Here is a 14,737-nt window from a genome sequence, read left to right on the forward strand (position 1 = left end):
GCCCATCCCACCCTTTGTACTACCAGGTGATGCCCTGCTGTTTCTAATCGACACTCGTTTTTTTTTTCTGAAGGGTTAAGATTTAATAAAACGAAGCGTCAGCACGATGAGAATAAATCTTAGTCAGTTTCATATGGACTGTCCTTATGAAAAACGACATTTAATGTCGACAATTACAGTTTCTGATAATTAACTTTAGATCCGTGACGAGATTTATGTTTTTTGTCATATTTCACTTGGACCTCTGCAAATCTTTTGTATATACCTGGTGTTTTTTAAAAGTAGCTCAGCCAGAAAACTTTTTTATTTTTTCAGATAAAAAAAATGAAATATTTCTGTGTTAAAACCATTAATTTTCAATCAAGGAGCTTTGGAAAAAGAGATTTGATCAGTTGATTCCTGGTCGTGTCCTGGCCTGTTAAAAGATACCCAAATCGTATTTTAAATAAATTTTTAATAAACTCAATTTTTTCACATGGAACGAGCAATTATTTTTTTCTATTTTTTTTACGGAGAATTTGGTACTTGGTATCTCGACTCAAATTGTCGTTACATTTATGGTCATGGCACTCTAGATTGAAATTTAAAATGCAATTGTTTTTAATTGAAAATTTCAGAAGTTGACATATGATATGTCATTCTATTCAGAAGATCATTTTCTATCAAATAAAGTAGAAAATATACCAAAGCTACCTACCATTGTAAAAAGGCATTTCCGGTGAAAGAGGAAGTAAAGAAAACTATTTGCATACGTCAGACAATCCTCATTTATGTCATTCTAGTTGCTGTACTAACCGGGCCTTGATAACTCAATAGATATCTTTACAAAATGAGGCTGAAGTGATTCATCACGTTGCAGGGGATATAAACACAAAGACGAGGTAGTTCAGCATGTCATCAGTGAGTTCATTCTCGGCGAAGTTCACACTGTGTCCAAATAACGTTATTTTTAAATATTTTTCAAATCATGAATTAACTTCCAGTCATTGAGAATCAAAAACGTGATGGAAATTAAGGAAACATACACTGGCATGGTCCATAATAATGGAATGAAAAATCCCCGATAATTTTAATTAGGGATGGGCATTTACGCGTGTCTTTTCCTTTTGTAATTGGATCTTAAAACGCTCATTTTTTCAAAAATTGCTTGATATCTTTTCAAATCTCTAATAATCATTTGAAAAAGCTTCTACGAGTGGCATAGATATCGTACAAATTAAGAGACTTTGGCATATCCTCCCCCATCCGCAAACAATAAATGTATATTTTTTACTCAGCAGTTTTATACAGGTACGGACGAAAAGTTATTACTCTTCAAACCAGTTAAAAAATATGTAGGTGGCGCCACTACAAGTAGGAGTCATATTGACATCAAATTCAAATTTTCATGTTAAACAACCTCCAGTTTGAGAAATTATTAGGAAAAAATATCTGTATCTTCGAAACTAAGCATTTTAGGACATACGAACTTTTTTATTTATTTTTATCTGCAGCATATGCTGTCGAAGTTTCCGGAATACAGTTCGGACCACCCTGTATATCAGAAGAGAACCACAATTATAATATATCTGAAAAGGTCTCTGTAGAATAATAGGCCTATAGCTACGCCAAAAATTTAATTTAATACAACTAGTAATCATATTTAAGAATAAATCGACTTCCCTTCAGGTGCCTCATCTCAGTGAAGATTGACGATAACACCACATAACACAGCGAATTCTCGTGTTTTTGCTGTTCTGACGCGCATTTGAATATTTATTCCTGTCCAATCCCTTATGTTTCTCATTCACGACATCTTTGTTATGCCTGGACCTTGCTTCCCTTCAATTTTATCTTTGATATTAAGATATAGTAGATATATTTCCTTTTCTTTTCTTTATTATACCTCTCGAGGTCTCTGTCTTCGTTTATGCGATGTAATAAGGAGTCATTTGACATGTGCTCCGTCCAAGGTATCTTCAGCATCCAATGAAATAAGCACATTTCAAAAGCTTCGTCGTCATCATTGTAGTAATTTTCAGGATCCAGGATTCCATTAAATATAAGAGCACAGAATAAGTAACTACACTAGAATAACTTATTAAAAATCGGCTTCATTATTAGAGAATTCCCATTTCCAAGCCAGCACGGGCAAATCTGGCGTCCCGACGCGTGTCCCTTCTTCCAACATCCGTCCGTCACATCGCAACAAAGCGTCGCCTGTGACGGATGCCGCGGCGTTTGTTAATTGACGTCACGGAACAGAAGAAGTCGTCAACAGCAGCGCTAACTAGCGCGCGATTTGGACACCGCGGGGGTGGCAAAACAAAAAGCTTCCTCTTTTGTTCTACTCTAATGACATAATGGACCTTGTGTTCTTTTGTTTCTCGTTTGTCCGTTCATTAGTTTTAATTGGGTGCAGTCGTGGAGTTTTGCTAAAACAGGAGGTATGTTGAATTACTAATGAGCGATTCAATTCAAATGTTGCGCTTGAACGTAACCTTGTAACATTTCAATTAAACGTCAGCACTGTGTAATGCCGTCTTCTAGCCTGTAAGCCTGTATTTTTTTCTTGTTATTTAAGTACAAACAATCTTCGGATTGTTACATGACACTGTCTCCTAAATGAAGACTTCAGTAGAATGTAGCTAAGAAACAACGGCGAATGCAGATTCTGTGGGGAAACTTGGGAAATACAAGAACACCTCAACATTGAGTGCGTCGAGACAGCAACCATTCGTGCCATAATCTTTGGTACGACTGATATGTCAGATGGAAAACTAATCTCTGTAAAACCGTCTCAGATACTGGCTTTTGACAAAGACCTCAGAGTGTATGGTTCAATGTATGAATAGTTATAACTCAAGAAAGGGGGACACATCTATTCTTTGTAAGGGGGACACATGTACTGGACACATACCTATAGATCTATCTATAGGCCGTAGTGATTTACTTCCCTCCTCCCATACAATATACAATCTACGATTTACATTCTCCATGCCTGTAAATTGGACATTTATTTTTGACGCAATAAATAAGCTTTATTTGACGCAATAAATATTCTTCATTAGTTTCACTCTTCACCTGTATGTGTAAAACTCGGTGTAAGACGTGACAATAAAATAAGTTGGTAAGTTTGTTTTAATATCATTACTAGGATCGTCAGGATGAAGAAATTATTGGTTCTGAGTTCATAGCAGTTCATAGCATGTTTGCATTATTTAGTCTACCTGTTATTTATAGGTATACGTTAATATAAAAACATATATAACCAGCACCCCAGCGTTTTGTATATTTTTTATTTATAATTTCGCTGTTTTTACACACTCTGAAAATTACTTAATTTTGTCGAGTTACTTGGATGGGCAACTATAATAATTAAAACATATTTTTCACTGTTTAATTCGATTTGCTATACAGAAACGTGTTTTTTATTACTTGTGTAATATGTTAGTATTACTTATTTCTTGTGTGAAGCATTTTTTTTTAAGTTTAATCTACTACCTATACTGTGACATTGTCAAGATGTTTTTTTTTAATTGAAAATAAAAAAACAATTTTTTTTTAAAAATCCAAATTTAAAAAAAAATGTTTTTCAAAAATCTAATCTAATTTAATCTTGATACCACGAAATTAAATATTCCGAACCAATAGGCACCTATCTGCCCACCCCAGCATCCTTCAAGCAGTAATCTACGCTATCGAAAAATGCGTACAAATATCATAAATAGGAAATATCGGAAACAAGAAAAATCCATCTTTTCCGATAGTCAAGCAGCATTAAAAGCTATCAACTCAGTAACCATCAATTCGAAGTTGATCAAAGAGTGCTTAGAGAAGCTGAACAAATTAGGCAAACAAAATAAAGTCCTCCTACTCTATGCGCCAGCCCACCAAGGGATAGAAGGTAATGAAGAAACAAACGATCTAACTAGAGAAGGAGTAAACACTCCACTAACTGGATCGGAACCGTTCTATAAATGCTTCTCAAGTAGAAACCAACTTAAAGCTGAACTCAAGAACCTGGAAGACTCCATCCGTAACCTGGAATGAGAATCCTCTAACGGTCTAAGGCACTCCAAGAAATTTCTCATGACTTACGGCCGAGAAAAATCAAAGATTTTTCGATCTAGGATACATACTAGCGTCCTTATCACTGGTCCTGGCGGTCAAGGGTGATAGAGGATCGAAAGGGCGATTGAAGATATCTTGAAGTTTCTGATAGTATATTATCCACAACCTGCTTTTTTCCATTTTAATCCGTCTGTAATTAACCCTTCAGTACAATCTTTTCTTTAACTTTATACTTAACACACACGTTTAGATTACTGTGTTGGGATTATCCTTGGTCAAATCCCATTATTAGATATTATTATGCTTTTTTCATATATTTTCGCAAAGTACCTATTAAAATATATATTTATATACTTTCCTTGCGTTCCATCATTGTGTTAGAACTACCTGCGATAACAATAAAAATAATCCTATCTTCAGTGCGGAACAATGAATTCGGGCGTACTTGTGCACCTGAACATCCATTTAATATCGCCCGAACTATCTTATTTCTCTGTGTGTGGCATTCTTAAGATGTTTACATATTTCATAAGTTCTTATATAGAGCGAAAAATTGCCAAATAGGATTACAAGGGCTTAGGCGGTCCTTCCGCTTGTTTGAACCCTCGGATGATCCCTTTTCTCGAGAACAGATGGACGGTATTCGATCGCCGAGAATAGCTTCCTTATGTCGAACGCCGATGTTCTGTTTGTTAGGAAAAAAGATTAATTTTGAGTTATTGTATCCAATTGTGTTTGTGAAGGTTCTTTTGAATACGCGGAATAGTAACGCCAACAGATATGTAATTAGTCTTTAACTAAATGTTTTTTAGTCCTATATTCTATATTAAATTTACAATACAAATTTATTTATCCATGTTAAACAACCTCCAGATACTAATTCTCATCCAAATACCGGATTTGGTTCAGAAATTATTAGAAAAAAATTGAAATTAAAATGAAATTTCTACACCCTGTATCTCCGAAAAAAAGCATTATATTGCCTTATTGGATTTTTGTTTGGCTATGAGAAAAACATATCTTGAAACATTAAGTATTTCTATTCATTATGGAAATGCATGTCCAAGTAAATTCCCTAAAACATTGCTTCTTAATCTATCCAATGAAAAGTTAAGTCGAAATATACAGGGTGTCTCAATAAACATGTCCCATCTCTCGTGGGGAGATTCCTCGTAAAAATAAGATTTTTCATATCAACATAGGTCCGATTCTGCTTTGTTTCGTAGCTACAGGGTGTTAAAGTTTTAATATTTTTTTCGATTTATTATAATTTTCTTCCAAGTAGCGTTTCGAATGAAATTTTGAGGGTAAAAGTTACTATAAATACGACATATTTTAATGCTTAAAAATGTCGATATATTCACCAGGGACGTGCGTATGAGTTATCACTGGAATATTTTTCTAAAAAAAGCATGGACTCCACTAACTTCTTTTCTCTTGTTAGTGAAATATTGTAAAGAATTTAATGCCGATTAAAAGTTGTCTCTTGATATTTTGTCGATTTCAGCCTCCTTATTGAGATAAACGTAATTTTATTATCCTTTGCTTTTATTTTATTTGCCTTGATTAAGTCTAATAGCAACCTTTAAAAGAAATTTTTACGCACTCATTGATTCCTCATCAAAAAATATGAAAAAAAGTTCCTATAAACATGCTATGGAAATGCATAGTTTTAGAGTTACAGGATGTTAAAATTTTTAAAATTAGGTTTTTTATAATTATCTTATATACCATTATTTTTTATTTTAAATTACTGTAGATTGGACTAAAAGTAATTATAACTAATGGCAATAATATTTAATAATAAATTAAGTAAATATATAATTTATTAATTTTATTTTTACTTTAATTTTATTAAAAAGAAATAACTTAAACCGATTAAAAGAGATAATAACCGAAATAACCGATTAAAGAGATCACTTTTAATCGGCATCAAACGGTGTACACAATTTTGATATTAAAAGAAAAAAGTCAGTGGCGTACATGTTTTTTTTTGATAAATATTCCATATGCACGTCCCTGATGAATTTATCTCCACTTTTTTAGCATTAAAATATGTAGCACTTTTAGTAACTTTTACCCTCAGAATTTCATTAAAATTACTAAAAGTACTTGGAAAAAAATTATAATAAATCGAAAGAATATTAAGACTTTAACACCCTGTAGCTACGAAATAAAGCAGAATCGGACCTATGACTAATATATTGATATGAAAAATAAATCTTATTTTTATGTGAGGAATCTACCCACGAGAGATGGCACATTTTTTGAAACACCCTGTATTGTTTAAATTTTTACTTAATAAACTCTATGTTTAAATTATGTTTAAAATGGAACTTAAAAAGCATAACTATAAATTTTCTTAGTTCGTTTTAGAGAAACTAAAGAGTACCAAAATTTTATTGCTTTGAACCTATGCTTTGAACCTTCTTTGTTACCTTTTGAAAAGTTTCTAACTCAGCTAAAAAAAAATAATAATGTAACATTTTGCCTGAGATTTGGGCCTGCAATAAACTAATAAAAACATTTAACTGTACGATCCAATTTTAAACTTACAGTTTACCATTGACGGTATAAAATAAAAATTTTAGAAACTTTTTCCTGGGTCAGTTCTCTGCTGCAATACAAGTCTACGAAGCGACGACAATAAAAAAATGTGTTTATATCCGTAACAAAATTCTGCCATTGTCGCAGGCCCATCGTTATGACAGTAAAGTGCAATTTCTGTCAATTCCGAGCTCTTGTCTCGTAAATTGTCAGTAAAATGTTGCTTTCGAGGGTTGCTATTAAAATTTTATTGGCCGCACCGGTCGGAACGACTTTGTTTATTGTCTTGGTTTGAGATGCGTCTTTTATTGGTGTTTTTAGTTGTTTCGGCACATCGGCAGAAAGACATTTTGCTGCCTTTTACGGCAAAAGAGTACAGGATTTTTTACTGTTTACATATCGGTTTATATTTGCATTTGTATTTTCTCACAAATCTGGAGGTTAAAGTTAAACCTAATAAACATGCGTCTTTATTCATATCATTACATTATTGTGAATATCGTGAAAAAAAGTCACTCTATTAGATCACGTAGGTAGGTATTAAATTTAATTAATATACAATATCATTATGACACATTTAACATTGTTATTTGGATGTCATTATGGCTTTCATAATAGCACTAGTGCTATTATGAATTCATAATAACACGCAAATTTTAAAATAAGAAACAAGCAAAAAAAGGTACCTAAATACGTTTCTTTATTGTAAACATTAATTATAATATCAGTACAATTGGTTAAATCAATTCCAGACGATGACAGGTGAGTTGAATTTTTGAAAAGTAAATTTATTTCCTGAGTGCTTGAACTTGTTGAAGATCCATCATTGCCAGAAATGTTACCTAAAATATTACATGACACTTTTTTCTTATTTTGTTTTGAATTTTCTATATAGCTCTCTGCCACCATGTCTTTTAACAGTTAATAAAAATAAACTCCTGAATCTGCAAGCAACGACGCAGACGATCTACGGAAACAATGTCCAGTGTATTGTTGTGGATTTGGAAGATTTGGGAACAATGCTATTTTATACGGCATTTTCCCTAAAGTATTAATGCCAACGGGTTGCTTAATATATTTTCCATTTCTGTACCCCACAAAAAATCGAGTATGCTCTGTGTTGCTTGGCCGCATAGCTATATATATATATATATATATATATATATCTTCGAACCATTTCCACCATATTTATTCCTTCAACATTCCCTTTCGTTATAAAAAAATCTCGTGATATCTTTGTTTTCGTAAATGGAATAATGACATGAATGCATTGTCCTTCATCTTTAACATTTTGCAACTGCAGATTTGTCAACTCGATACGCCGGCAGGCTCCCACAAGTCCCACTATCAATGAAACTTTTGTCAGGAAATAAGTTTTATCAAGCTTCCAACAAAAAACGAGTTACTTATGTCTTATGTTTTGAAAGATGTTCAAAATATGCCAGCAGAACCTTTTCGTTACTACCTATTCTTGATTCTTTCTTTAAAATTTGATTTGCGTTAAATTACTAAAAATACTAAAAAAAGATTTTCTATAAAAAAGTGCCTCTAGTAAAAATTTGTTAAAAGATGCAGGACTTGCAAGTGTCTTGCAACAACACCAAGGGAGTCTTGGTCTTGGTCTTGCATTTGCTCATATTATTATTATTAAATTTCGCCACCCTTGTTGCATGATGTGTAATATATTTAATGTTACACATCTTCTTCAATAAAGACTTATTATTATTATTATCAAAGATTTTTTTGCAGATCATTGTTTCACAACGAGATCTATTGATTAAAAATATTTTCAATATGGCGGCACTTCCGGAAATACCGAAAGTTGTCAGCAACTAACTTATTTTAAATAGGCGCCCCCATTGTTTATTACATGCTTAAATTCTCTGTAAAATTATGCGAATATTGATGATAAACACTCTCTACCTAACATTCACCGTTTTTGAGAAAAAAAAAATATATTAAGAATTCTTGGGCGAAAAAAACCGCCTGTCAAAAAAATGCGTATAGTCTAAACGTCAAATTTAGTGATTACCACAGCCACTGTGACATAAAGAGAAGACATGTTGCTATCTATTTCAAGAATTAAATTGTTCGAATGTCATATAAATAGTGGCCGCAACTGTCATGGAATTGATCGGTTATAAAATTATCATAAATAGTTTTTTTTCAAATGGAAACTTTAGAAAGTGGCTGTCAACTTCCGGTAATTCCGGAAGTGCCGCCATATCAAAATTATTTTCAATCGATAGATCTCGTTGTAAAACAAAGATGTGCAAAAAATCTCCAATCTAGATATTGTAGTTCTCTAAAAACTTCTAATGCACGCTCAGCCTGGGACACACTGTATATCCATCACGATAGGCAAATAAGCATGTGAATAACTATAAGCCAAACAATAATAATTCCTAAAATACCGCTATATACAATATGATAGAATAATGGATTTTTAGAAAATGTCAACTTTTTTCTGTTTAGTAAAAACGCCAATTTTTAATGTTGGATTTAAAATATTTTTCAGAACTAGTTTGCGCTATTTAACTCATATTTCACCTAAATCAAATGAACCGACGCCGACCGACGCCAAGGTTTGGCGGTGAAACTGTATCGGCGTAGAACAGTATGGCGCCGGGACGGATCAATACTGGCGTCGGTGCGCGATTGGTTGCCGAAAAAGAGCGTCGAATTTCGCCATTTTGAAACGGACCTCGCAACCAGTGGCGCTCAGTGGCGCACAAAATATAAAATTAGTCTATAACTAAACTTTAATAATTTAAAATTGCAGATTTCCTGATTACAGTATGTCAAGAGGAAAAAATTACAAGAGGAAAAAATGCATTCTCCATAAAAAATTTTGCTTGTTCTAAAATGGTTAATCCCGTTTATAGTTTTCCAAATTTCCATATCGTTTTAGAGAAAATTAAGAAAATCATGAAAATATTGTTGAATTTCTAAAGTCCCAAAAATCAAAACGCGTTTCTATGGTAATATAACTTCGTTTTCATTCTTTGATAAAATGAATTTTCTCTAAAACAGCATGGAAATTTGGAAAAGTATAAACGGGATTAACCATTTTAGAACAAAGAATTTTTTTTATGGAGAATACAGTTGTCTGAAAATGTCAACAATAAAAAGTTTTTCTTCTTGTAAAGACAATCCGAGGACATACTGTATATTTTTATCAGTTTTTCTCTTTGAGGAAAAAGATTAAGGAAGGAGTATATCAAAAAACTTCGGTGAAGCGCGATGGGGACCTAAAACGGCCGACTTAAATTCCAGTTTATCAGTGCCGTTCTAATTTTATTCAGAACTTCCAAAATATAATGAAGGGTAGGCTCAATAATTTGCTGTTTTATTTTATTAAATTTAATATTAATTGTTTTATTTTATTTTATAATATTTAATTTAGTTCGAAAGAGCATTTAAATCTGTTCGACTTATTTTAAAAAATACATAGTGTTGTATTTGAAATAACCAAGTTTTTATGTAAAATAAAAATTTAAAATAGACCAGCAATTTGCGATACCCCTGTATACATTTAAGGAAGCAATAATATTTTAGTAGAGTATATTTCTCTGGCTTCAAAGTCAGCACAAGAATTAATTCTGAAAAGCGATGTACAAAGTGTTGACAATATTTTTTATTATAGCATGCATGTTTAAATATCTTTAAATATTTAAAAAACCAAAGGATTTAAACATATTGAAGCCTTATAATAAATGCCTTATGTTATGCCCAAGAATCCAAAAATGAAATAAAATACCGGGTGTTCAATAAGAAAAAATATAACTTTGGTATGGATCTTAGTTCTGACACACCCTGTACATTTGAAAATCATTTTAAATTATGCACATTGCCTCTCTACATATACCCATAAAAAATTTTGTTTCTACATCTTTCCGTTTTCGTATAATCAACCGAGGCGAATGAGGTGCGCCACCCTGTATATTTCCTTAGGCCGCACATCCGCTTTATACGACCCCTGAGAGTGACCCAAACAGTACAGCGTAATAGACTCTTTAATCTGTTTATTCAAAGATTTTTCTTGAACACTGTCTTTATAATACAACAATTTAAAAGATAACGGTACAAAATATGTTACATACCTTGTTTTGTTCTTTCTGGAACTCACATTGGCTTTGTGTCGCATATGGTAGGTTTTGGGAATCGAAAATCAATTGCAAATTGGTGCCAGTGGCCGTGAATGCAATTTCTGTATGGCCCTCCTGGCACGCATTTATGAATCTTTTCATTCTTTCTTCTTGAGGTCGTTCTCTGTGACCAGTGTACCGAACCTGGAAATAAGAAAGAAACAACTATTATCAGTTTTAATCATCTACTGATGATGCTAACATGGATAGAGAAAGTGTCGACCAGTGTTTAAAGTAAAGTGTTTTGGTGTACTGTAGTGAATTAATTAGTGTTTTATCATCTCTCTACAGGCTGTTGTATCACCAAAGGCTCCAACCTCCAACTGTAATGACAAAAATTAGTTAGAAGACATCAAATGATCAAAATGCTTCTTGCTCACTGTATATAACATTTTCTTTTCAAATGATCTTTATACATTAAGAGACATAATATGTGGAGTTGTACTGAAAAGTAGCCACAATTCATTCCTTCATGTTGTCGACAATAGTTGGTGGAGTTTTGTAAACATTGTCTTTAATATACCTCCATAAAAAAAGCTCAGACTAGAAAAATCAGAAGAATTTAAGTATTTTAATAATTGGTAAATGCACCGCACTGCCTTTTACCAATTAATAGAATCATATATAAATTCCCGTTTGACAGATATTTTGATGTAACGTCAGGCATATCACAGCTACCTAGCTTCTATAAAATAATAGAGTTCTTCTGACACTAAATAAAAAAAATATCTAAGAAAATCTTTGTCTGAGGGGTAGGTAACTTCAATAGTATTTTCAAGAAAGATCAATTCTCCATTGAATATCGGAATAATATACTGGGTGTTCCATTAGAAATAAATGAGTAACATGCTTTTAAAAGTGTATCACTATTCAATATTAATTTTGTCTCACCCTGTAGATATAACTTTTCGGGCCAAGTTTACATTTGATTCAAAGTACAATGGTTATTTTAATTTTAACCGCCTCATTAGGATATACCGGGTAAATTCTAACTTAGGTAGCTTTTATTGCAAATTAAAATTTATTCTTCGTGTTTAGAATATGTCAGATATGCCAGAAAGCTTACATTTTAGTCATATGCTTCCCTAATAAACTTACATTTATTTTTTTCCAAGAATCTGAAAATCAATTAGATAATATACAGGGTGGTCCGAATTCTAATCGGAAAACTTCGGCAGCATATTCTGCAGATAAAAATACGTAAAAAAAGTCGTTTAAATTGATGTCCTAAATGCTTAGTTTCGGAGATACAGGGTGTAGAAATTAATTTTTTTTTTCGATTTTTTCCAAATAATTTCTGAAATAAGGTGGATATTTATACACATACATATTTTTCGAAAAACAATTCTCTACATACTATTTTTCCAAACATTTATTTACGCACACACACCGTATACTGCGATTTCAAACAACTTCGCAATTAATGGTAATTCTATTCCACGGTTGCTTTGATTCTTTTTCTTGCCACCGCCACCGACTAAATTTTAAATAAATCCTCAAACAAACGACTAATTCGTTGAAATCGCAGCAGTTCCGACACCGACCTTGTACAAGAGTTTGCTGTGCCCATTTCTATTCGGAAAGCCGAAAGAAACAAATGCCGAGAAACGGCAAAAAGTCCGGGCATGACTAACCGGACATGCCCGAGATATTTCTCTTGCGACGACGTGCTTAGATCTGGCCGTCACTCTGGCCACTCGCTAGAAAAATACATATTTATTAATATTTACCTGCCTGAGAAGATCGCTAGTTAATGATCTGTTAATTTATAACTATTATTTCATGGCAACGATTACCAACATGACAACTTTGCAATAAAAAATTTCTTAACAGCTTCAATCAATGTAAACACTTTAAAGGTACCTATCATCTTCATTTCATTGTCGTTGTTGATAATAACCTAATTGAAAATAAAAAATAATTATTTAAGTTCAAAATAGTGTCCACAACATTACATTTTTTTTCTTGACTAAAAAAAATAAAAATGAATACACCGTGGTAGTTGTGCAACTTGGTTTACCTGTCAAATTTTACATTTCTAATTAAAAATATAGAAACGTACCCATTATTTTTTTTATAAAATTTTGTTCTTTTTACACTTTGTATTTGTCTTCCAAATCATTCTGTGATTATAAAATTAGACGTTGGTAAATGTCAAAATTAAACATTAGTTAACCACCAAAAAAATAGGTTTTCGGAGTTTCAGTATTCAGCTGATGATGCTAACATGCTTAGCAAATTGAGCATCCAATATTCAAAATCAAATGTTTTGTTGTATTGTAATGAACTGGCTGTTTCATTTTTCTATTATAACGCCAAAAGTTCCAACTTCAGCGTTATTATACTTATACCACAGTTTAAAGAATCTTATACTCTATATTAACTCTAATGTAACAGTACTTAATCTTTTACACACATTTACAACTATAGTTTGCCTACAACAATTTATTTTTCTTCGGAATTATACATACTATAGACTATAGACTATGTATAGATTTACAGACTCTTCCACCAATGTGTACTACCAGTCATGACCTATGCATCCCAAGTAACACATATTGTTTTTTAAGAGTTTCAAAAACTACTATATCTATATGCACTTACTTGGGATTTAGGATGTCAAACCTGGACACTTAAAACGGTCATTATAAGGAAACTGCAGGTCGCACAACGCTCAATGGTACGAAATACGATGGGAATAACCAAGAAAGACCATAAAGAATAAAGTGGATATGATAAAAGACCCAGGTAATAGATCATCAACAAATCCCTCAAGTGGCAATGGGCAGGACATCTGGCAAGAAGAACGGACAACAGACGGACCACAAAAATTACAGCATGGTACTCACGAGGAATTAAGAGACCTAGTAGAAGACCCAACCTGAGATGAGACTATGATATTAGGACATTAGCAGGGATAACATGGGTCCGCATAGGCAACAATAGATAACAATGGGACCAACTACAAATAATAGAGTACCTATATAAATATGGGAGGGAGGCTACACCATAATTGGAATTATGAATTCTATGAAGCATACAAGGCAAAATACTATAAAACTGAATACGGAAGGAAAACATTAATAACCAACATAATACAAACAAATAACAAAATAATGAAAGAACAGAAACAGATCGGTTGAGGCAATAAACAGACTAAAACCGAGTAGATGTCAAAATTTCAGAAGAAACAATTTGTAAAAAAAATAATAACTTTTATATTTAACATTTTTCCAAACATTAGAGAATGGTAACCTCTGATGTTTGGAAAAATGTTAAAATAATAAAAAACATAAAACGTTATAAATATAACAAGTGGTTTTATCAAAATAAAAACACTAAATCACCACAATACACCAAAACACTTTTTACTTTTACACTGGACGCGCGTTTCGCTAACCATGTTAGCATCATCAGCAGATGATTATAAACTGATCAAAGTTATAATCATCTGCTGATGATGCTAACATGGTTAGCGAAACGCGCGTCCAGTGTAAAAGTAAAAAGTGTTTTGGTGTATTGTGGTGATTTAGTGTTTTTATTTTGATAAAACCACTTGTTATATTTATAACGTTTTATGTTTTTTATTATTTTAACATTTTTCCAAACATCAGAGGTTACCATTCTCTAATGTTTGGAAAAATGTTAAATATAAAAGTTATTATTTTTTTTACAAATTGTTTCTTCTGAAATTTTGACATCTACTCGGTTTTAGTCTGTTTATTGCCTCAACCGATCTGTTTCTGTTCTTTCATTATTTTGTTATTTGTTTGTATTATGTTGGTTATTAATGTTTTCCTTCCGTATTCTGTTTATTCTATTTATTTTGCTGTGTAACACCAAAGGTTCCAACCGTCAACTGTAATAAGTGGTTTTATACTTAAATTTAAAGTCTTTCATGAAGTGCAGTTAATCGAATTGTGCAGTGAATGGCGCAGTTTATAGTTCGAATTCTTATTAGATTAAAACAGACTATCTATCTCTAGATC

At 32.5% G+C, this 14,737-nt stretch overlaps 1 protein-coding gene across 1 annotated transcript in view; it reads right to left on the reverse strand.

The window, feature by feature from the left end:
- Nucleotides 1-14,737, reverse strand: part of LOC115883292 (protein big brother) — a 104,443-nt gene that overhangs the window by 81,699 nt on the left and 8,007 nt on the right. Inside the window, exon 2 of the mRNA XM_030901625.1 lies at nt 10,704-10,892. Coding sequence (XP_030757485.1) covers nt 10,704-10,892 — 189 coding nt within the window. The remainder of the gene's footprint in view (nt 1-10,703; nt 10,893-14,737) is intronic.

The sequence above is a fragment of the Sitophilus oryzae genome, unplaced genomic scaffold (genome assembly GCF_002938485.1).
Source record: "Sitophilus oryzae breed Bouriz unplaced genomic scaffold, Soryzae_2.0 scaffold_1869_pilon_pilon, whole genome shotgun sequence".
Lineage (NCBI taxonomy): Eukaryota > Metazoa > Arthropoda > Insecta > Coleoptera > Curculionidae > Sitophilus > Sitophilus oryzae.